A 25,686-nucleotide genomic window follows, 5' to 3' on the forward strand; every position below is an offset into this window, starting at 1 on the left:
ACAAAGTCTTGTCTATGAATACGATCCTTAGGTTACAGTGATCCTAATTCGTGCAGTAGAACGAGCGTGACTGATTTAGGTCATCTAATCAAATTCATAAAACTACACGAAGATAATATTAAAGACATGCATAACGTGTTGAATCTCAGTTCTGTCGACAGTATAAGCATAGCAGCACAGTTCGGCTGTGCATACCATGATGAAATATTGAAACACAATCAATAAATGGCAAAGTATGTGCTTTCCAGATTTATCGATTGTATCTTGTTATCCGGGACTTTTGTGAAATAACAGAGCTGCTGAAGATATTAAAACTTCTTAAGAAATACCATGTCCCAGGAACTCGTCACTGCACTTGCTAAGCTGTTGATTGAGAAGGAGATGGTATCAGGCATAGAAGGATTCAAAATCAGAGTAGTAGATAAATTGTAGGTTTCAGAGCCATAGCGGGCCAAGCGCCATTTATTAAAAATGGAGAAAGCAAGGGTTAAAGTTAAGTAAATACTATAATTTAATGAAAAATGACATATCATTTAATTTTAATGTCCATACTTTATCTTACTTGCTGTATGTTTCGTTAAATTATGGTAATCACTTAATTTTAACTCTTGTTTTCTCCGTTTTTCATAAATGGCACTTGGCCCACTATGACTCTGAACCCTTCAATTCTGCAGCAGGAAGAAGTTTCGCATGAACTTCATTTTCAACATTAGATTAGTTACATGTTACATTTTGTTTGTATATGATCAAGCTGTAGTATAGTCGATATTTTTGTCACCACCCTCCTCTGCTAATGATTGCTATGTTTATATTCATGTGATGTAAATGAACTTCATTTTAACTCAGTTTGATCATAAAATTTAAGAGTATGTCATAATATTGGCCCGTAATGTTTAGTGCATGGAATGCTGTAAGAGGAAACTAATATGCATATACAGGGTGATTCATAATTCAACCGAACAAATTTAAGGGAATGCACAGTGATCCGAAACTCGGAAAACCTTCCCAAAATTCTTTATTTTCTTTATTTATTTTTTACTAACTATTTTTGCTTACAGCACTTAATTAACAATACATTGGACCATCTAAATTCGACACTGAAAGAATTCTAATTTTATAAATACGTCTGTAAAGAAAGCTTGAATTTGAATCTTTTAAAATTCCAATTTTTATGCAAATGAAAATGGTACCTTTTTTCAACATTTAACATAAGTAGTTTTATTCCTAATGCAGTTTAATGTCAAGAATGACCTTTTTAGAATATAGAGGAATAATAAAAATGTAAATATAGCGACAAAAAAATTATGTGGGGAAATGAATTCTTGTTGAGTTACCAAAAATTTGCAGCTGAAAATAGCAATGAGTCTATATTCCAAAGAAAGTCTATAGTGTGCAGAATATGATAAAATGAAAAACTTTTGAAGTTGCATGCAGTCATGAGTGTATGAGAGAGCCTGCATTAGCACATGGACCAGCCAGGCAGGTATGCACCACGCTTCCTCAATCAGCACCCGTACATGGCATTATCACACCACGTAAATTTCTGCACATTTTTATTAGTGTATTGGTTATGTTATTTAATTAGTACAGATGTATTGCAGTTTCGAGTGTGCATATTAGGGCGATCTTCTTTATTTTAAACTTTTGTGCATTAATAATGAAATTTCGAAAATCTCGGAGAGAATTATACGAAATTCTTTGACAAAAAATTGTCTGGTGAAGGTGCATAGAAGTAAACAAACACTTATGTATTAAAGTGTTTGGTGGCTACTCTTCAGTTGAAAATGAAAAGAAAATAAGGACACAAGTTTTTTTCTTTTTTTTTTTTTTTTGATGAAATTGGAAAGTGCCACAGAAAACATGAAGCATTTTTTATTAAATAATGCAAATTGGTTGAATGAATTTCAGTGTTCCTCAGTAGTAGAATTATTTGAAGAAACTTTAGACTCGGGGAATATTTAACTAGGACTCCATAAATTGGCCTTTGATGAAAGTCATGATAGGGGTAAATTACGAAAAACAGAAGGAATGTGTCAAGAAACAAAGACTACATTGAAGAGCAGATCACCTCTCTTAACACCACAAATATTGGCATAAATGATAACGTTAACATTAAAGTAATATAATTATATGCTTGTTATGACAATGATTGATGGTAAAGTATGCAGTGCGATCACAGTTATTCCCTCAACACAATCAAGTTATATTTGCGGAATTAGTCATAGCTAATAAATAATTTAGAAGAAGCTACTGAAAGACCCAGCAATGTTAACACACTCCAATTGGGACTCTCAACACTTCATGCGTGGATAAAATTGCTGGAACGCATTCTCCACCTGTCTTACTGCATTTGTGTAAAAGAAAATAGCAAGTGTGGGACATAAAAGAAAAGAAAATTTACAGTTGAGACGAAATAATATTCAGAGAGAAATAAAATCTTGTATAGGACTAAATGTTGATCAGCTTAAACTGGAATAGTGGAACTACTAACAATGGCAACTCTGCAAGGCGATTTTTATCTAATCCTTCACTTGCTGCTGCTGCTGTCACTGGTGTTGATGATCTGATAATATGCGTTGGTGTCATTTTGACCATTATTATGGGTACAGCATAAATGAATTAATCTTTGATAAGTATGCCTTAATTACTGCAAAACTTTTTGTAGAAAAATATCCTTTGTTTATAAACCCCATCTGTACATAAGATTCTTCTGCATGGAACCTCTTTCATTTCTGTCGCACTTCTTCTGATTGGAGAAGAAGCTCAAGAGGCCAAAAATAAGGATATTAAATTCTTTCATGAACTGCATTCAAGAGTTGATACAAATGAAGACATTTTCTAAAGACTGAAGTTGACTTTTGATCCAGTCATCAGACCACTTCGAAAACTGCCAAGAAAATCTGGAAAATTTCTTCCATCTGATGTAGTTCCATTTTCTTAGAGAACTGCTATTTGAGATGTCCTTAGATTTTTATTCCAGAACTGACTTACCACTACTTCCGACGAGGATGATGAAGCCAAAAACAGTGATGTGGAATAAGTTTTAAGAAATGTTACTATATTTAATAACATTATTCATGTATTAAAATATTTATTTTAATAGAGATGAACTATTATAAAACTTGAGATTTCCAGCTAAATCTATATGTAAATAATATGTATGTATGTATTTATTCACACTGCAATGGGTATATACCCGGTGGCAGTGGTAACTAATTACACTCAATAATGACAATAATAAACTTGTTAATTAAAAATACAGTTAATAATAATACCAATAATTAATACCAACAATAATAATAATAATAATAATAATAATAATAATAATAATAATAATAATAATAATAATAATAATAATAAATAATAAATAATAAATAATAAATAATAATAATAATAATAATAATAATAATAATAATAATAATAATAATAATAATAAATAATAAATAATAATAATAATAATAATAATAATAATAATAATAATAATAATAATAATAAATAATAATAAATAATAATAATAATAAATAATAATAAATAATAATAAATAATAATAATAATAATAATAATAATAATAATAATAATAATAATAATAATAATAAATAATAAATAATAAATAATAATAATAATAATAATAATAATAATAATAATAATAATAATAATAATAAATAATAATAAATAATAATAAATAATAATAATAAATAATAATAATGATGATGATGATGATGATGATGATGATGATGATGATGATGATGATGATGATGATGATGATGATGATGATGATGATGATGATGATGATGATGATGATGATGATGATGATGATGATGATGATGATGATGATGATGATGATGATGATGATGATGATGATGATGATGATGATGATGATGATGATGATGATGATGATGATGATGATGATGATGATGATGATGATGATGATGATGATGATGATGATGATGATGATGATGATGATGATGATGATGATGATGATGATGATGATGATGATGATGATGATGATGATGATAATAGGGAATATCCTAAATTAAATGAAGCACGATCACTTAAAATAACATTTGAAATAAATCCAATTTGTATCTTACACCTAAGTTCGAACTAAAACCCACGAGTATGATATGTTCATATCTGCACAAGTACTTTTGAGCATTACACTCATTTCGCTGTCAACTCACTCACTGCACTGGAACTACGACACATTTCACTGATTCTATCCTGATTTCACTAACACTTCAAAAACATTTCACTGTTCAAATACTTTGCACTTCCATTATAAACTATAAAGCTTCACTGACAGGAACACGTTTCACACAACACACTTCACTGACACAACATAATTCTTCACTGATACAACACTTCAATAACAAAATATCATTTACACCCTTTACATGCTGTGTATAATTACCGTCTATTAGTAAAGTCCTTAAGCCTATTTTTAAATACGTTTTTGGTTGTTGGTAAAGCCTTTAGTAAGTCTGCAGGTAAAGCATTCCAGTCCCTGATAGTACGATTGAGTACAGTTCCGTCCTCTGTCTTCTTTCCCTCAATTTATATGAGTGGTCGTTCCTTGAAGAGTAATTTGGCGGTTGCAACCTATTTTTTATTTCTCTCCAGGCAGGCTCACCTCTGTATGTTTTGAACAGTGCGCATAATCGAATTCGCTTTCTCCTGTCCTTGAGTGTGTCCCATTTTAATGGTGAATTTTTCCGACAACACTTGAGAGCCCGTTTTTGAATCTTTTCCAGTGTCTTAATATGTTCTAATCTGTAAGGATCTCAACATGCAGCACCATATTCCATTACTAGACGTACTACTGATTTATATGCAATCTCTTTGGATTTATCAGAGCCTTTTCTTAGTACCCTCATCACAAAGTGTAACGCTCTCCATGCTTTTCCCACTGTGTCTGTAACGTGTTCCTCATAGCCGAGATCGCTGCTAAATGTTATTCTGAGATATTTACATTTGTTAACTTCCAGAATAGTTTTACCCCCTAACGTATATGATGCGACTATTTTATTTCTTTTCCTTGTAAAGCTGATGGCTTTGCTCTTTAGAGAATTTATTTTCATTTTGTTGGCTATTACCCAATCGTTTATTCTATTTAGTTCAGTCTGAAGAAGAGTAGTATCTTCATAACTTTTTGTTTCCCTGTATACCATACAATCATCCGCGAATAAGCGAACCCTAGACAAGATATTAACTGGCAGATCATTTACAAAAGCCAGGAATAGAAGAGGCCCCAAGACACTCTCTGTGGGACTCCGGAAGTAATTGCAATTGGGTTCGATAATTCCTCCCCTACCCGTACTCTCTGAGTGCGACAAGTTAAAAATTCCTTCATCCACTGGAGTACTCTGAAGTCAATCCCTATTGATTGTAGTTTAACCAACAATATATCGTGTGGGACTACATCGAATGTGCTTGAAAAGTCAATAATCACTGCATCTACTTGGCTACTGGAATCTATTCCGTCTTCTAAATCCTGACATACAGTTACTAATTGACTCTAGCATGAATAGTCCCCCCGAAATCCATGCTGACAGTTATGTAACCAATTTGAGTTATCCCAATGCTGCCTTAGATAAGCTGAAATCAAGTGTTCCATCTGTTTGCAAACCACAGAGGTAAGGCTGACCGGTCTGTAATTTTTTGTATCTGAGCGAGACCCTGACATAAATTGGAACCACTATGGCAATAATACAGTCCCTTATAGCTATAGGTGCGACAGTAACAAGTACTTTCTGCTTAATAAACTCCAAACCCATTAGAATAGTTACTTATGATTAGAAATGGGATTTTTAGGTGAATAAATTTTTTATGCATGTAGATAAAGGAATGCAATCTAGTTTAAAACTCCGATCGAAGAACCACTGTCATAAATATGAAATCTTATTTCACATAAAAACATATATTTTTAGAAAAGGTTATATAAAATAAATATTTTCGAATTTTCGTTATAAATACATATGTTACTCCTTTTTATGGTTTTGTGCTAATTTATTTAAATTCCTAACATAAAGTAAATATTTGTTAAATATGTACATACTGTATATAAATACTGTAGGCCTTTATATGGGATATTCGTTAATATTTAAACATACAGTTTACTTTTGTTGTGTCTTAATTTTAATGCTGAATATACATAATAGCTATATGAAGTCGTACTGTATATATTTGTCTTGTCTGTGGCATAAAGAAACAAGAGGAATAACTTAACATGTGTTTTGATATCCTGTCGATGACATCAACTAGGATTTCCCTCGCAATGTGCAAATGTTCATATTTGTTGGCGTGCAAAGAGATAATAGCAACAAATCATATTACCATTATATAAATCATATTAACAAGAAAGAAGATACCTTGGGAATATTTATTGACTTTCTGTTAGCATATGACTCTGCTTGGAGAAATAAATTATTACTAAAACTCCAGAAATTGGGTATCTCCAGCAATATGTTCAGATGGATATCAGAATTTCTTAGTCAAAGATTCATTGCCACTAAATTCAATAACTCACTTTCTAGTTACAGACAAACATATCGAGGACTACCTCAGGGCACTGTCCTTAGCACAACTTTATTCAATATTTATATAAATGACTTACCCTCCCTATTAGAGGAATCAAACATGAAAACAACACTATTTGCGGATGATAGAGTTTTGTGGACTTCTGGATCTTACAGACATAGAGACAAAATTCAAAATTCTGCTCTTAAAGCTCTAAATAAACTACATAAATGGAATACTCAAATTTGATGACACTCAATTTAAGCAAAAGTAACTACCAAATATTTTCATTTGGTAAAAAAAGAAAAAAAATTCAATATCCAATAGGGTACAATGGCCAACATCTTCCTAGGACTTATGAATCCAAATATCTTGGAGTAATATCGATAGTAAGTTAACATGGAGCAGCCATTTGAAATATATATCTGAAAAGGCTCGTAAAAGATTTTCCCTTCTAAAAAGACTAGCAGGAAAGAAATTGGGATGCTCTAGAAATACTTTGAACCTACATACAAAATGTTTATACAGCCAGTGCTGACATACTGCGGAGAAATTTTAATTACTTCACCTTTCATAAACGAAATAGAATATGTTCAAAACCAAGCTCTCAGGCTCGTTACTGGTGGAATCAAAACAACTCCAATAGATTCTATGAGATTCCTCACTAATAATAACAGCATGAAAATGACAATAGAAGAAAAAGCACTGATTCAATATGAAAAACTTATCAGATTACTAGGAAACAATTGGCATTCATACAGTCCTCTCTGTAGATTAAAAACTCAAAAAAGTTTCATATCCATGGTTCAAGAATTAAAACAGAAAATCAATATCCCGAATTTAAAAGAAAACTTACAAATTAAACCAAACCCTTTAACTCTGTTAAATATAAAGTATAATCTAAATATAATCAGAAGTAAACACTGAAATAATGGAACAGTTGTCTTTAGAGACAATTAATATTAGGTACTCTCCACAAAACTGGCTTCATTTATACACCGACGGATCCTTGATCTCCAGAGAACAAGGTGCAGGTGCAGGTGCAGGTGTTACGTGCTGTCTCTTCTCGCTTTATAGATCTCTTGGATATGGAACAACAAGTTTTGATAGAGAAATCATTGCAATAAGTGAAAGTCTCAGGAATCTTCTATGCCACATCAATAAATTTAAGAATGCAGTTATATTGTCAGACCCCAAAGCAGCTATTCTATCACTAGTCTCTAAATACACACCTTCATCTCAAACAGCAGAAATAACTAAAATGCTCTCTGAATTAATATCACTCAATAAAAAAATTGTATTCCAATGGATACGATCCCATTGTGGAATCCTGGGAAACGAGAATGTGGATGCTTTAGCGAAGAAGGGCAGCACTGCTACTTACAGACCTGTTACTAAATCTGTGTATTACTCTGTGAAAAGATTTATTAAATCTACATACTTAGACTTCAACAAACAAAATTTGATAATAGAATCTCAAGGGAAAAAATGGAACTCTCTGCATCATGATCCACAATTAATTCCCGATTTACCATGAAAATCGTGTGTAGCTGCATTTAGATTGGCAACAGGCCATGAATGTTTGGCCAAACACCAGCATAGAATTGGAATATATCAGTCCCCTAACTGCCCATTGTGCAACTCAAACCAGAAATGGATTTGGAACGCCTCAAAATCTGTGCTTCAGTGGGTAACCATGATAATATCTTTGAAAAATACTGGAGTCAAAGAGGTCAAATGACTTTATTGTCGAATGTCTGGCATTAGAAAACAGCAACAACAACATATTACCATAACTAGATTATTCAACGAATCTATGCAGTTACTATGGCCAAATAGTGTATAGTATGATAGTGTATTACTTTTACTTACTGAAGCCACATTTTACATGTGGAAAGCTGCAGAAGCCCTATGTGTGAGCTTCCCAAAAATGATTCACGTGACTTTTGTTGTGCATGGTTTGCACAGGGTGTGTGAAAGTGTCCGAACTCTTTATCCCAATGTAGACAAACTGGTATCTAACAGAAAGAAAGTATTTGTCAAGACTCCAACTAGAATTGATCTTTTCAAACTACCACCCACGCCTGTAATCACTCGCTGGGGTACTTGACCTTCTGCTGTGGTATACTATGCAAATGTTTTTGAGAGTATTAAATCAGTAATAGATGAACTGGACAAAGAACACACATCATCAATAGAAAGAATGCAAAATTTGCTAAATGACAGGTCTGTAAAAGTGACTCAGTATACATTTTTGCCAACCTTAGTTTTTATGTGATTCAATAAAAAGATTAGAAGTAACAACAAACCTGTTGGCAGAAACCATACAAGAAGTGCGTAATATCGAAAGAAAATTAGACTAACTCAGAGGCTCTAAAATGGAAACTTTGAAAAACAAAAGTGTGTTAAAAAAACAATGGGTTTCAAACAATGTGTGAGATAACTAAGGTCTTGGAGGGTGAAGAAGCAGCAATTGATTATGATCACATAAGCATTAGTGATATTCCTCTCTTTAAATATGCCAGATTAACTTCATGTGATGTGGAAAGGTCTTTCTCCCAATATAAAGCTTTCTTCCGTGACAACCAACACATTTCTGATAGAGAAAATGTTTATAGTGCACTGTAGCTTTCAAGCATATGAAGATTAGCTGCGATTGCTGAGTACCTCTGTACTTTTTTCCCATAAAAACTAGTATTAATAGAAAAACATTTTAAATTGTTATAAAATATTTTTATGTTTTTAGCAAATATTTTTAAAAATTTTAGCACATAAAAAATAAATATTTTCTCACTTTTTAGCATCTATTATTATTATTATTATTATTATTATTATTATTATTATTAGGTTATTTAACGATGCTGTATCAACTACGAGGTTATTTAGCGTCGATGGAATTAGTGATAGTGAGATGATATTTGACGAGATGAGGCCGAGGATTCGCCATAGATTACCTGACATTTGCCTTACAATTAGGGAAAACCTCGGAAAAAACCCAACCAGGTAAACAGTCCAAGTGGAAATCGAACCCGTGCCCGAGCATAACTCTGCATCAGCAGCAAGTGCCTTTAGCATCTAAAAATCACATCCCTATTTATATTATTATATGCAAGCATTTATAAAAAATATTTACTATAGGAATTTTGGCGGTTTTTTTTTTTTGGGTCACTGAGAGTTGTATAGGGGGCATAGGTAAATAATTTTAGCTAGGGGAGTAGGGATCTGCAGGTTCATACTTGCATTTAATGGCGTGATATTTTTGGGGGGGGGGGGCCAGTATGCCACTGATTGAACCTGCATACATTTAGAAATGTGTCAGATACAATATTGCTATGTCTCTGTGACACAAGTGGTGAACATTGTAGATGGTTTCTGTTAGAGGATAAGGTCGAAAGTTAAAACTTCAGCAGATTCTTTTTTTTAACTTATGGTATGTAACTTTAAACTAGTGTTGTAACATTGAAAAACCAGCACTAATTATTTTGTAATGAACGTAATAATGACAAAAATTTGTTTAGAAAGGTGAAGAAAGAACGTAGTTTGAGAAATGCTTAGCCATTATTATGTTGTATGTTTATCATTTAACTTTTAGTTTACATAAATTGTGTATATCAGTATTTTGTTTAACACGAAATATCTTAATAAAATGGAGGAGGAAGTAAGCAATATTCAGAAATTACCGTATAGTACAATATGTATGTATACTGTAATGAAGTAAAAAAAAAATATTCTTTCACTGTCATTGGAAAAAAGTTACAGGAATTGTTCAAAGTGTGCCTTAAGTACAATATTTTTCTGCAACAAATCAAGTACTTTTTCTGAAATGTATTAATTATTTTGGCTTACACATTAGAAACTACGTACAACAAATTTCATACAACTTAATATTAAAATGGGACAAAAATGTATGAAAATAGTAATACAGAATACAAAAACGTCATGCACTCATCACATTTGCAACCAAACGCCAGTGCGTTACTAACAAATACCTGAGCTCCATAGGAGTACAATATGACTGACTTGATCTCAAATGAACTGTAATGAACAATGGCTAGTATTGTACAGTATACTCTTGCCAAAAGCATAGTAAATAAATACTACAATACATATTTCGGTGGTTCAGAAAAGAAAGAACTCAGATATCTCATCAATAAAATCAGAGGTATTGGAATTAAAGAAGAAAACAAACACAATCAGACTCGAACATTCTATCTTTTCGCCTGAGGTCTGATGACACATTGTCCATTACATCAGAGCCCCCTGTCGATAAGTTTATTATAAAATAGGTACAATAACGAAAACGAATGAGAGTAAAGTAAGCAGTGCAGTGGTGTGCAGTCTCATTATTTGCGAGCAATTTTACAGATTCTGTGAAGGCTAAATTTTGAAAACGTATTGATTAGTTCTTGACAGTTGGGCTTCATACAATCCCAAATAAAGTCTGAAACTACCGCGTACCATTCCACAGCTCTGTTTAATTTTAATGCTAAAATATAAGTATCAAATGTAAACAAATTCAACAAGTGATAACTCCGATATTTTTCGTTGGAGACATTGGGTTTCTTATATCAAATTGCTTGTATACAATACCTCTATAACCATATAAGTTTCTTCGGTTGAATTCTGGAACACCCTGTGTATTTTATATTCCATGTGTGCATATGTATATACACACGCACGCACGGTGTCCTTCAATTCAACCAAAAAAAAAAAAAAAATGGAGGGATTGTGGAGGGGACTCAGACAAACATTTTGGGATAGGAACTTTGGTCTACAGGTTCAAAATTCCAATAGCATAAAATATATTAAGGGCTAGCACCTCAGTGAATAAATTTTCATCTGACATGGTGAAAATAGATGATCGTTTATAATGAATAAGATCACTACCACTCTTGATTGCCACGAGATTCATATCATCGTTCAGGTCTGTGATCTTGTGAATACGTAAATGTAAACACAAATAAGTGTATATAGAATTAGCGTATGATTTGTATTTGTTGTTGAAAATTAACTGTGTAGGCTACTCCAGTTGTAATGCATGAAGTAAAAAAATTATTCTGAAAGAAATAACTGAAGGATCTGAAAGAAATAACTGAAGAAAATAATAAGCATACAAATACTGTATGTTTAAAAAGGAAAATACAATAGTATTTAGGGTGCAACGAGGTAAGCTGTAACGTAGAATAAGTATTACTTATAAATGAAATAACGGCTTAAAAGCAGAAACCTCGTTCGTAGTCACAATTAAAATATTTACAAACAATTATAAAGTAATAACTAATCTTACCTTATAAGAAACAGCTTCAATGTAATTTAATAATACATATTTACAGCGTATCGAAAATATTATATCTTGAAGTTTTTAATTGTTTCCTATTCATAACAACCAGACAATACAGTAGACAATCGAGGACGCAATGCCTTCATTTCATCTTGAAACGTATCACACCACAGCATATTGGGTACGTCTACTGAGTCAGATGTTGAAGCATTGAAGGTGAAGGGATTTTGACCAAAATGGCGCAGTGGAAGCAAGCAGAAATAACCCAAGGCTGTATATGATTTAATAATAAAATATAATTAAATAGAAAATACAAACAAGTATAAATATAATATATAATAATGTAATAGTAATAATTACACAAACTATAAGTGAGGAAACTGAATATAAACGTGATAACAGCAGATCTGCACAGAACTTTCCTGAAGGTACATTTAACTGTGCTCCATGCAACACAAAATCTACTGTTGGCTTCTGATCAAGAAAAAATGTATAACCCTGTACAGTATTACAATACTTTTTGATATTGAATAGATGAACAGGAGGAGTGTTTGTATCAAATTATAGTACAGATGTCTATACATTACCACTAGACGAATCTCAAGCTATAATATTCCATACTTATGTTCCCAATCCGGAACATTCGAAGTGACCAACTCATTTCTCCCTTCCGAGTATCCCCCTTGCTGTCGAACTTCCGAGTGACTGTAACTTAAAATTTAGCTCTCTAAGTAGGCTCTGTTTCCCCCTCTCCTCTCTTACCTATGTACCTATGTACCTCGCTTACCTATGTAGCGGATATGAAAGAAATGCCTGTTGAAAAAGATTGCATTGATCGATGTGATCTGACCTCGCAGACAGAGCCCACATGTATAGCTCAATCTTTAGTCTAGCCACGGTCATAGGGATTCAGTAGACCATGCTGTAGCTTAAAAATTCGAACTGTTAATAGTGACGTACATACCCTCTCAAAAAGACCTATTTTACCAAAACAAAAAGGCCATCATTTTCAAAATACTGTTCAGTAAATATTGCCACTACATTTTTCCAACAATTACACGAGGAGGAATGAAGCTTGTGAAGAGAAATCATACATATATATTCCTTTAATAATGACTTATAAGTAAAAATATCTTACATCAAAAATGTACACAGCTCAGTAATTAGGCCATGAAGACCATAAGTTCCGTATCTCAAATGTAGGTCTGAGTTCCCTCTCTAATCTCTCTAATTTTTTCGGTTCAGGTGTGGGATACTCTGTATGTATGTGTGTGTATGTGTACATATATACCACACACACGCGCACGCACGCACACACACACACACGCGCGTGTTCTGCCAAATGGCAGGTCTTTCAACTGTAAACCCAGAATTCTCCAATCTTTCCTATTTTCTTCCTTCCTCTTAGTCTCTGCATATGATGCTTATATCTTAATGTTGTCTATCACCTAATATCTTCTGCTCTGAACTCTTCTTCCATTCACTGTTCCTTCCAGTGCATCCTTCAGTAGGCAATTTCTTTTCAGCCAGTGATCTTACCAATTTCTTTTTCTCTTTCTGAACAGTTTCAGCATTATTCGTTCTTCAGTCACTCTATAAGCAGTAATTAACGAGAATTAACTAATAATTTAAAGTTGTTCAGAAAGGAAATGTCATTTAATGTTTTTTGTTTCAGGAAGATGAATGCAGAATCTTACCGGTAATCCAGGAGATAGATGATAAGGGATCAGAAGAAGTATTATTTCAAAAAGAAAAAGAACACCTGCGAATATTGGAAAATATGCATAAAATAAGGGAAATGAGGGAATTGGAACATGAGGAAAGAACAAGAAATATAAGGAAGGAAATTGATATGAGGAGAAAAGAACATGAAGAGAAAATGAGAATAAATCTATTGAAATGTGAAATTTTAGCTTTAAAAAAGAAATTACTACAGGGTAATAGTGATGAATAATTTTTTTCTATTATCCCAATTGTTTTTGACATTAGAAAATATATGAAGACAGCAAAGACTCTGGTGCAAAAAAAAAAATAAGTTCAAGGTTCAGTGTTATGCATGTAAGTATACCATTAACTTCATACCACTGTAACTAGTTGCTTACAGTAATATAAAATTAATATAAAATGTTGTTGTTTTTAGTGCTGTTGATCGATCAAAATATTTAATCCATTAACTATTTGAATTTAATTAATCCAGTTTTGATCGAGTTGAAAAAAATGTTTTAATATACTGTAATACACAATTATTGTTAAATGTAACTTGTTTTGGTGATAAGCATAAGTATTAAAGGTTGTATATATATATATATATATATATATATATATATATATATATTGTATCGTTGTATTACAAAACAACTATTTTAATTACCTACTAACATATTTATTATGTGGCTTATAATTTATTGTGTCAGTTTCTCCAGGAATTTTTTAGACAAACATAAATAACAAAAAGTATGAAGACTTACCTAGTTAATACTGCTTCATCCATGATTTTAAACATGTGAATGCATTGACATGCTCTGAATTAAGTGCTACTCTACGTTTAGTAACAATGTTTCCTGCATCACTAAACACAAAAAAACTTTTTTCTGTCAAACGCTTCTCCACAATCGTTCAATTTAAATCCAGACATTTCACCGAATTTATCTCTCAAATTCTCATATGACATAATGGAGTTTACACTTTTCACAAACCACAGAAAACTGATTTTTTTTCTTTATCAAACTAAACACACAACCTTCATATACAAACTCAGTACAGAAAATGCAACTGCAAAAGTACAGCGGTCGAAATAGAAGACTGGCCCCTATTGTCATCGAATTACCAGATTTTAGAAAGAGAAGAAGGTAGTTATGCTCTCACTTGCATACAGTGCAGACATGGCTATTTTATAAGGGATGAGGGGGATGAATCCCAGAAAAGTATGTATTTCATATGTTAGGAAGATGAGCTGACAACAAGGTGGAAGTTTTCTTGGAAAACCATAAAATTTAATAAGGATTTAGCATTGTGTTTCAACTGTCAATAGAGATATACTAGGTCACTGTCCTCATATCTCCATCTATTTCTGAAGTGTTTGTGCAAAGATTTTCCCTATGCTACCTGGTTTACAGTTAGAAAATAACAGTACTATAGTGCTTTTAAGTAAGCAATTTCCGAGAGAGAAATATTGTCGGAATTTTTAGTATAAGTTTATATCAACAAAATAATTAATATCAACTACAACTGATTAATTTTAATCGACTCGATTATTTGATTAAATATTTTTCATTGATTAAATCCCACAACACTAGTTGTTTTCTAATGCCAGGTGTTTGACAATAAAGTCATTTGACCTCTTGCACTCCAATATTTTTCAAAGACATTGTCATGGTCAGCCACTGAAACACAGATTTGTGAGTAAATGGCAAGTTGTAGCTGATTTAAGTGAACACCATATTTTAATATTTTGGTGGCTACTTCATCCACACACAACCCCCAGAATGTCTGGAGGACCACACCTGCTGTTGGTGACGGGTCTACTGGATCTAGTTGGGAGATCTTGTAGATCACCAGCTTTTCCTCCTTAAGCCACTGGAAGACGATTTTAGTGTCATAGCAGGTCAGCACTAGGAACAGAAAAGTAGAAAGGGTAGGAAGGAAAGTGAAATGAACCCCTAGGCCTCGAATGCTCTGATACCATCGAGGTCGAAGAAAGTAAGAGTTCAGTCAGAGGACTGGATAGAAAATGGTAAAGAGGGAATTAGGTATTGAATAGAGGAAAATTATACCAAATTCGGTCATTAACTCATCAAGATGACCAGTGCTAATTGATGAGTAGCCCCTTTCTTTAGTTCAGCTTGTAAAATTATGCTTACTAACAGCTGCACCATGGGAAGGTGGGGATGGGACATTGGGTATTTGTCCAGATTGATTCCTTAAAGCCTTCATTGGGAAGGATTAATGGCGCCCCCCCTCTATTTGACAAATACTCTTTTGCAGCCTTAATATAAAATGTTGAACATTTGGTAGGTTATAGCACAAAAAAGGGGGAATGTCATAGGAAAATAGTGACTGACGAGTAGACCTCTCTAGTTTGCCTATGCATTTTCAGAATGAAACATATACTGACACATAGTGTGCATTGGTAGAGTTTACTGATGTACCTTTTAGCTACTAATGGTCATGAGAAATGGAGATACAAATTCGAAGTGTGAACTTCAAAGACATCAATATATATGAACGTATTTGCTGATTTATCAGTCTTAATGGACAAAAATGCGGTAATAGGCAAGTGCCAATCACCACCATTCATAAAGTGATCAAAACAGAACTTTGCAGTGCACCATGAGCACCTGATATAGAAAGAACCTCCACATATGTCGCAAAAATTAACTCCTGGTGTGTGAAAAACATACTGCTTCGACACTTCAAACCATTCAATGGGATCATTAATGTATCTTGATTTATAAAATGCATATCGAATCATGTCTGTGAATCGCTGTGACTGAAATTGATTGTAGAGAAATGAATGCAGAGTGACAATGGTATCTCTGTCATGAAGTTTTGAATGAAAATGGTCGTCCTTGATTGCATAATCCGATATAGTCCTCCAATATGTTTTGTATTGTCTGAAAAAGAATACGTCCAACTGTTGAATCATATCAGAATCATATGGAATTTATCGGACTTCCACTGACTTCCTAGTCAGAGCTGCTGCTGTTCACACTTCTTCATTGTTAAACGATGTCCAGCTATCCACCATAAGTAAATTCCTGCTACCTGCATTTGGCCAATAGCAATTAAAGTATCATTCCTGCAGCTGTTGTAATCCATTTTACCAGAAGTTGCTGCAGTAACATGTAGATTGCCAAGTCTCTGTACTAATCCATTAAGGAATATGTATGATAAGAACTTTCTTGTGTTAAATATTAACGTACCTTATTAACATGTTTCGACCTATTTTCGGCCATCTTCGGAACTGGTCACACTAACATACGAAAACAAAAACACACATAAAATTGCAACCTCATTCAAAAAAATTAAACTACAACATCGCATACAGAACAAATAACACTCTACAAAAACATCTCAACACACAAACAACACAGACAAACAAATACAACCACACAGGCGTATACAAACTCAAATGTAACACCTGCAACAACTTCTACATAGGACAGACAGGCAGATCATTTCAAACACGTTACAAAGAACACATCACAGCCATAACAAAATTACAAAACACCTCCACATATGCAGAACACATCACAAATGCCAACCACACCTACAGAGACATCAACACAAACATGAAAATACTGCACATCCAACCAAAAAGCCAGAAACTCAACACACTAGAACAATATGAAATATACAGACACACAAAAACACACCCCAACGATATTCTCAACACACAACTCAATTTCAAAACACATACACTCTTTCACTCTACACTAAGAACACACCCACACAGGAAACAAGAGGCGCCAAGAACAACAACGACCAGTTCTGAAGATGACCCAAAATAGGTCGAAACATGTTAACAAGGTACGTTAAAATTTAACAGAAGAAAGTTCTTATCATACATATTCCGAAGTGATACAGTGTTAAAAGTTGTGTAATCAAGATGTATAATCCATTAAATCCAGTCTGTGATGTGAGGGTACTATTCCATCCTTTTCTTTTAGGACAGTGAAAAGCTTAACAACCAATGCTCCCTATAAACTAATTAAAGGCATTACCATATAGGAATGTGTCTTAGCATTTATATTCATGGCAACAGCTTCAATTTTCTTTCTGCCTTTTATAGCCAGAATTCTTGGGTGATGCATTTCAAGCTGAAAACCACTTTGGTCAGCATTACAGACATATTTGTGGTCAAAAGTAGGTAACATCTGCTGTATGCAGCTAACATAGTCTGCACCAGTTTGCACTATGTGTGGCTGGCGTTCATGTTGAAGTCTTGTTTTAAACAGTGTAACTTTCCATAGTCTTATATCACTGTCAGAAATTGTTTGCAACAGTTCTTCACGTGCATATGTAAACATGTTTACACTGGTTCATAAGAGTGAAGCCTGGTCTTCCCATGATAGTTCTTGTTGCTTTTTCTTGACAATACATTCATATACCCACTCATTAATACGAAAACGGGTACAGATTGTCCTCTGGCCGTGGTTTGAGTGTTGTGCCATGTAGTCAAGAATTTTTTTCCTCTTTTCTGTGGAAAACGATTTGTCTTTCATGCATTTTTGTGGTGATACTTCCATATGCTGTCAATCTTATAACGTCATCCTCACAATCAGAATCCCATGTATGTCTTCCTTCTGCTCACAAACACAATTCTTTCTCCCCTATTTCATTATGAATCTCCTCTACACTATCAAGAGTATGTCTTGTTTCACATAGTAACTTTTCATTATTTAGGATATTTGTAAACAATAGGTAATATTTTCAATATACAATAGAACTTGGTTATAACGACATCCAAGGGACCTTAAACATTATGTTGTTATAAACGAGTGTCATAGTAACCGAGATTCACATTTTCAGTCTAGTGAGGTGGAAAATGAAAAATAACAAATTTAATTAGACTTATTTTAGATTTATGTATTGACTTTTAAGCCTACAATGATGATAATAAAATACACGTAGGCCTACAATTATAAATACAGTATTTTGTATTAAAACAGTTTGTTCAATACTCACCAAACTACTTTTCTTAGAAGTGATGTAATCAGTCATTTTACTCTGTTGTCTTCTACTTGCCCAATACACACTTTCTAGGGCTAAATTACGTTCTATGTTCATAATTTCAGTTGCAATTTCACTGCTCCCTTCCCTAGCTTCATAGAACATGTTCATAATTCTAATGACTTCTAAAGCGTCACTCACTTCTTTTAGTGGCCATACTGCATTAAAATGCGTACACTTAGTGAAAACTTCCTGTCGAAACTGATCTAATACCACATGAATTCGGGCAGGTTACGATGGGGTGGGGAATCTGCCTGCATTCCAGAGGTTTATGACAGAAGGGGACTGTAAAAATATTGATCAGGGCCATATTCCAACAAAATATTTCTTAAAATACTTTGGTTCTCAGAAAATGTTATTCCAAACTGAGGTCGAAAATGACTTTATATGCGAGGTAGCCGCATATGCATTTGTCGTATTAAGCAAGGTAGGAAAGCATATGTCTTATGGGGAATTAGTTGGGACCACAGAATATTTGACGTTATAGGCGAGGTGTTGCACAAAACGAGGTCGCTATAACCAAGTTCTACTGTATTACAACTGTGTGAATTCCTATATTGGAAACTGTTATCTGTCAGGTCTGATTATTATTTACTTACCAAGAATGTCATCCATTATCGCTTTCTCCTGTGACGTGATGTTAATTGCTTTCTGCCTGAAATGTGTCGTCTTCAACTTTTCCACAATGTAATTAGCAATGTTTGCTTTATTTAAAGCCATTTTCTTGAATTTCTTACTTCGTTCGTCATAATCTACACACAAAGAATAGAAACCTGTCACTTCACCAGTCCAGACCTGCACTGTCACTGCTCTGACCTGGAGTTCCGATGGCAGCCTATATTTACATTATCAACTATTAGTGACCCCTGCTATCGATGGTCAAGGGTGCAGTTCACAAACGCACAGGTGAACTAGTGAGGTCTACTTGTGAGTTAGTTTTAAATTAAACCACCAAAAATAATTGTTTTCAGTGATTAGTATTTATTTATTTATTTATTTTACTCTGATGTTACAAAGAAAGAAACAAAAAATGATTACATTTAAATTCCTAGCTAAACCTCTTGATTGTCACAATGGTTTTTAATTTTCCTTTATACAATATTGTTTTAACATGTAAGAATTTCTTTCCAGGGTAATCAGTCTCTTAACAAAATAACAAAAAGAATATTATTATTATTATTATTATTATTATTATTATTATTATTATTATTATTATTATTATTGTTGTGTGTGTGTGTGTGTGTCTAATGCCTATCCACTTCACTTGCGTAATTCAGTTTCGCATATTGCGGATAGATGGCAGGACTGTGTCCCATTTTCAAGTTGTACGCCATTTTGGCAGGCCACACTATGCATTATTATTATTATTATTATTATTATTATTATTATTATTAATGTTACAGTACTGTGCTAGTTAACAGTTGTTGGCCAATAATAGTCTAGCAAAATAGATAGGCCTACAATAATATTACAACAATATAAAATGTTGATACATAAATAAAAAGAGTAGTAAATACTAATCAGTGATATAATATAGTAGAAATAAATCAGAAAAATAGCAGGAATAATTCAAGCCTAGCAATATAGGTAGACATTGTTTACAAAATAAATAAGAGATTAAGATGTTGCCATATACAAACTAAGTCTGTACATTATATGGATCGAATTCACAGCCATGCATGTTAGCGGTTTTAGTGCATCTGGATATTGGTGAAAGAAATTTTGAATTTCTATTACAGAGAAGTTTATGAGCTGTCATGTCTTTCATCAGAATACGAAAGCTGACATTATTTATGAAAGAGTCGCATGTAATACCACCTTTGAGGACATTACATAAGAATAGATAATCTAGTTCATGACTTCTAGCATGTAAACTTCGACAATTAAAGTAATCACATTTCATCTCATAGCTATACCCTGAGTTATTGGGCAGAAATCTAAATGAATTTAAAGGTATACATTTTCTTTGAATATTTTCCGGTTAGCAGAATCAATGGTTATGATAGAGTTCCAAAATACAGACGCATATTCGAGTTTCGATCTCACTAATGTATAATATAGTATTAAAAGAGAATCCGGCATAGAAAAAGAAATTATTGACCATATTATTCCCAGCATTCTGATTGCATGATTGTATAGTGCATATACTATCTGGCTCCGCAGGAGAAGTGGCAAGCAGAACATGGGGATTCGAGGAGTTGTGTTAGTATCATGCAGATAGAGTCAATGATCTTGGCTGGATTGAATTAGAGAGTGGGAGGCAGCGAGAGAGGAGATGTAATATTCCTATGTTCAAACCAGGTGCTTTACAGTACCAACTTTACATCGCTAAGAGCAGGTAATAATGATAGGAGTGACAGGTATGATAACAGTAAATGTTTTGCATTTGTAATACTCACAAAGAAAGTTTAAATTTAATAGTATCTGACTCAACTTTACACAAATGTCTATTGAGTAGGGACTGGTTATCCTTAATCAACCCTAATGGGCATGTGGTTTTTGAGTAATGATATGTGTAAAGAGCATAGATACAATTTCTTTTGAAAATTTGAAGGTTAAAATAACTCGATATATTTCCGAATTCTAACAATGAACCCATTAAAGGTTATTATGTTACAATTGCAAATAAAAAAAAGATGATGTACCAATTTTCTATAGAGCATATTATATGAATGTTGGGACTACCATAGCTCATGTGACAGATTGTGTAGAACACCTGTGGCATTTGCATCTACCACTTTAAATTCTGCAGAAAGATGTATAGTCAGCTTCATAAGAAATGAAACATTAACACTAGTATTTGCTGTTAAAAATTTATCTAAATATTTCCTTGGAACTAAGTTAGAACTTGTAACTGATCTTCAACCTTCACAAAGTATATTTAAGCCCACAAAAAGTATGTCTAGCATCACTGTTGCTAGATTACAAAGATGGACTTTACTTTTATCAGGATATCAATCCAGTATTACACATAAGCAGCACTTTTTTCAGCCGAAACAGTCCGGAACGTGTTCCTGTAAACTTTTTGCCATTACAAACTCCGAGATATATTTTATAAGCGAAATTAAAATTGCCACACTGCTGAGTCCAAGAGTTTACATTTTCTCATTATTATCGTTGGTGCAAAAGTAACTCGTGCAATCTAGTGCTGCCATCTTCCGTTATTGATCCTGAAACTATAGCTCGAAATGCAAAATTTCCATTATGCTTAAAATTGATGAGCTCCATTTGGAACTTATTGTAATATAAGGTATGTATCTTTAAACCTATGTTTTTGTTGTATAATGTGATCGAGTGATAGAGTTCCGGTAAACTTTTTTCCAGAAAAAGCCACTGCATATAAGAAAGGAACTCATGTATAAAGCAGATGACTTACCGAGGCTACCATTACTCACAGAATCAAGAATAGGAGATTGTTTTGCTGTTTTACCAGAATCTGAACAGATACTACTACGTTTCACAGAGATAGCTGAAGCTACTAAATCAGATAATACTTTCTCTGTCATCATCAAATATATACATAAATCTTGGCCATCAAAGAATAAATTAAGTAACAAGGAATTGAGATTTTACAAGATAAGACAACAATTAAGCATGGGGAAAGAATGTTTGTTGTTTGGTACAAAGGTGATAAATCTTTATTACTTCAGTCAGAAATTTTGAAACTACTACATAAAGAGCATATTGGTATAAACAGAACCAAAATGTTAGCTAGATAATTTATTTGATGGGAAACTATGGTTCAAGACATTTTAAGAATGATACAGAACTGTACTATCTGTCATTTAATTCAAAAAGACAATATAAACTTCCATACGAATGCAAAATTCTTCTACGTAATTGTTGGCAACAATTAATTTACATCCACTGACAACACGTAAAGGAAAGTTTTTAATACTAATAGATGAATATTAAATATAGTAAATGGATACAATGTTGGTGTATGAACTCTACCAGTTGTGTGTGTGTGTGTGTGTGTGTGTGTGTGTGTGTGTGTGTGTGTGTGTGCGTGCGTGCGTGCGTGCGTGCGTGCAATGCCTACCCACTTCATCTGCGTGATTTGGGATCTGCATATTGCGGATAGGTGGAAAGCCTGTGACCCATTTTGAAGTTGGACAACACTTCGGTGGGCCACACTATGCATGTGTATTATCTATGGAGAGTTATGTCGTGTACTAGGGTGAGTCTATGTGTAAGTGTAGTGTAGAGAATGGGTGATGATGAAGATGAGGAAGGGCGAAGGGGAAACCCAGTGCCAGAACATAGCCTACTCCTGTCGAATAGCACCAAGGAAGCCACCAGGCTTAATGTCTCCATCCGACAGACGAATCACTATCAACAGTGACATATGCCTTCTCTTCATATGCTCTGCAGAGAGATTTAAGATTTAACCCAGCCATATTGGTCCACAATTTAGTGATTGAAAGTTATGCACAGCCACCTCTCCTAGTTCCGAGGTAGAAATTTTACACAAAAATTTGACCTCACCGGGAATTGAACCTAGGCTGGCTAGTGTCACAGTGCTAATTCGACGGACTCTACTAATAGGAAGTCTTATTCTAGAACCAAGTGAATGTTTTACAAGATTTGGCCTACTAAGAATACTGTTGTGATAGATGATGCATATGAATTTAAAAATGTTCTATCTAGAAACACATAAGTATCGCTAGTTCTCCGTATCACTCACCTTCCAATGGTCTTGCTGAGAGAGGACTACAAACCTTTAGAAAGATCTGTAATATCTCTTAAGTTAAATAATGAAAACTTCCTTTGAAAGAAAGACCGGTTAGTTGTTCAGAGTTTTATCATTGTATGCCTTCAAAAAAGAATCCTGCTGATATGATCTGAAGTATAAAATTCGTTCCCCACTCATCAATTTTGAATCCATTTAATTATTTTAAACAAAAATTACCGAAAGTACGTGTGAGTATACCTTTTGAAATCAATGAAAAGGTATTACGAGGCGCATCCAGAAAGTAAGTTTCCCTATTAAAAAAAAAAACCACACTTTCAGGATAACATTTATTGGCAACAGGTACAGCAATGTTTCAGCTATTTTTCAACATAGCCGCCATCAGAATTGAGACACTTGCCATATTGTGGGATCAACTTTCGTATCCCTCTGTCATAGAACTCTGCTGCCTGTGAATGGAACCAGCGTGTGACAGATGTCTTTAGCTCTTTGTCGTTGCCAAAACACTCACCGGAGGACAGGAATTTCTTGAGGTGCAAGAAAACGTGAAAATCGCTGGGAGCAAGATCAGGACTGTAGGGTGGGTGATGAAACAACTCCCAGCCAAATTCCGTCAAAACAGCAGCTGTGCGCCGGGCCGTATGTGGACGAGCATTGTCATGGAGGAGCACAACACCTGCAGTAAGCATTCCACGCCTCTTGTTTTGAATTGGACGTCGCATTTTCGCAGTGTTTCACAGTAACGGTCTGCGTTCACTGTTTCACCTCTTGCAAGGAAGTCAATGAGCAGAATGCCCTTCCTGTCCCATAACACCATGCACATCACTTTCTGTACCGACAGCGTCTGTTTGAATTTCGTCCTGACCGGAGATCCACTATGCCGTCAATGCATTGACTGCTGCTTGGTTTCCAGGGTGAAGTGCGAACTCCAAGTCTCATCGGCTGTGACGATCCTGTCGAGGAACTCGTCGCCATCATCGTGATACCGTTGCAGAAATGTCAGTGCTGCTCCTAAACGTTGCATTTTGTGTTTGGGTGTCAGGTTTTTCGGCACCCACTTGGCACACACTTTTTTGAACAGCAGGTGCTTAGTGACAATCTCATGCAACAAGGATCGCGATATCTGCGGAAAATGGCTGCTCAGCTCCGTAATCGTGAAGCAACGGTTCTCCATGATGCACTGCCGCACCAGCTCAACACGATCATCATTAATGAGGGACGGTCGCCCACTGTGCTCTTCATCATGGACACTTTGACGACCTTCGGAAAACTGCCTACACCAGCGACGCACCATCTGCTTACTCATGATGTTCGGCCCATAGACCTGACAGAGCTGCCAATGAATTTCAATTGGCGCAATGCTTTGTGCATTAAAGAACTTTATCACCGACCGAACCTCGCAGGCGGCGGGAGAAGGAATAAGAGCTTCCATTTCGGACCACTGCTGCCACGCTACTGGCACCAGGCGGGACCTGTCCGGCTGGCATATGATTGATACGTCATAGATCTGTTACGCATGCGCAATTGACACGGCTAATTACGTTTACTTTCAAGGGGAAAAAATCGGGAAACTTACTTTCTGGATGCGCCTCGTATATAAGACTCCAAATGGATTCCACCTAGAGTGATAAAAAGAATTGGTCCAGATGCTTACTTACACTGTTGCAAGTGTATAGGCCTATACGTACCAATAATATAAAGAGCGCAGTCAGTAATATTTAAAGACTTCATAAAACTGATACAATGAAGTATATAAGAAATATTGTCGCGGAAATTCTATGTCGTCATTGCCACAAAAAAGGAACATTTTGGAGTCCTGTTTCACCTTCAAAATAATCCAAGAAAGAGGGACTGTTCCGGCTAATATGGGACGTCTGATTACCATATATTACGAGTGATAGATCTAATGAGGAGATGGAGAGCTTTGGTGGTATGTTGGGAATACACCGAGAAAAATCCTGTCCAACGTTTGCACTGTCCATCACAAATTTCATCACGACTAACAGGGGATCGAACCCGGACTGCCAGAATGTAAGGTCAGCACGCTAGTAGAACTTTTGGCCATAGAAGCGGCTTCCTGAAGACGGCATTTAAGATCATTAACTTAACCTAAGCAAGTTGTCACTGTTTTTTACGTTTTCAGGAGTCATGGCTTTATTGATCTTTGTAAGTGATCAACTCAACATTGCATTTACATAAAACACAAATTTTACTAGCAATGGTCTTGAAGTAGTGTTCTGTCTGGTGAATATTTATTTAACGTCGAAACACAGGTAGAATTAATGTCATACCGGCACTAATCTTGCACAAAATGCCGCATATTGATGCAGTTTTCTCTATAAAATAGTAGGTTACGGGATCCTTTCTTTTTGAAGGGATTTTTGTAGTCGCGAGTGCTTAATTTCCTCTTAGTACTGTTTTTTTACGAATTAACGTTGTTCCATAGTAAAGAAATATAAATTCT

General features: G+C 34.4%; 2 protein-coding genes and 1 long non-coding RNA gene across 8 annotated transcripts in view; 2 read left to right on the forward strand and 1 right to left on the reverse strand.

Moving 5' to 3' along the window:
• The window catches only part of LOC138701438 (uncharacterized), a 56,616-nt gene extending 42,761 nt beyond the window's left edge, over positions 1-13,855 (forward strand). For all 3 annotated transcript variants that reach the window (XM_069828322.1, XM_069828320.1, XM_069828321.1), the window contains exon 5: positions 13,473-13,855. In XM_069828322.1, coding sequence (XP_069684423.1) covers positions 13,473-13,751 — 279 coding nt within the window. In that variant the 3' untranslated portion in view covers positions 13,752-13,855. The remainder of the gene's footprint in view (positions 1-13,472) is intronic.
• On the reverse strand, positions 10,051-25,298 carry LOC138701441 (uncharacterized). Its single transcript, XR_011332570.1, has 3 exons — positions 23,217-25,298; positions 19,129-19,281; positions 10,051-13,390 (listed from the first exon to the last, which is right to left on the reverse strand). It is a non-coding gene; the product is annotated as an uncharacterized lncRNA (long non-coding RNA).
• The window catches only part of LOC138701437 (oocyte zinc finger protein XlCOF6.1-like), a 42,436-nt gene continuing 42,014 nt past the window's right edge, over positions 25,265-25,686 (forward strand). For 3 of the 4 annotated variants that reach the window (XR_011332569.1, XM_069828318.1, XM_069828314.1), the window contains exon 1: positions 25,387-25,495. The gene's annotated coding sequence lies outside the window, so the exon portion shown is untranslated. Of the gene's footprint in view, positions 25,496-25,686 lie in introns of all 4 variants that reach the window. The other variant, XM_069828317.1, reaches the window with a different exon arrangement.

The sequence above is a fragment of the Periplaneta americana genome, chromosome 6, assembly GCF_040183065.1.
Source record: "Periplaneta americana isolate PAMFEO1 chromosome 6, P.americana_PAMFEO1_priV1, whole genome shotgun sequence".
Taxonomy (NCBI): Eukaryota; Metazoa; Arthropoda; class Insecta; order Blattodea; family Blattidae; genus Periplaneta; species Periplaneta americana.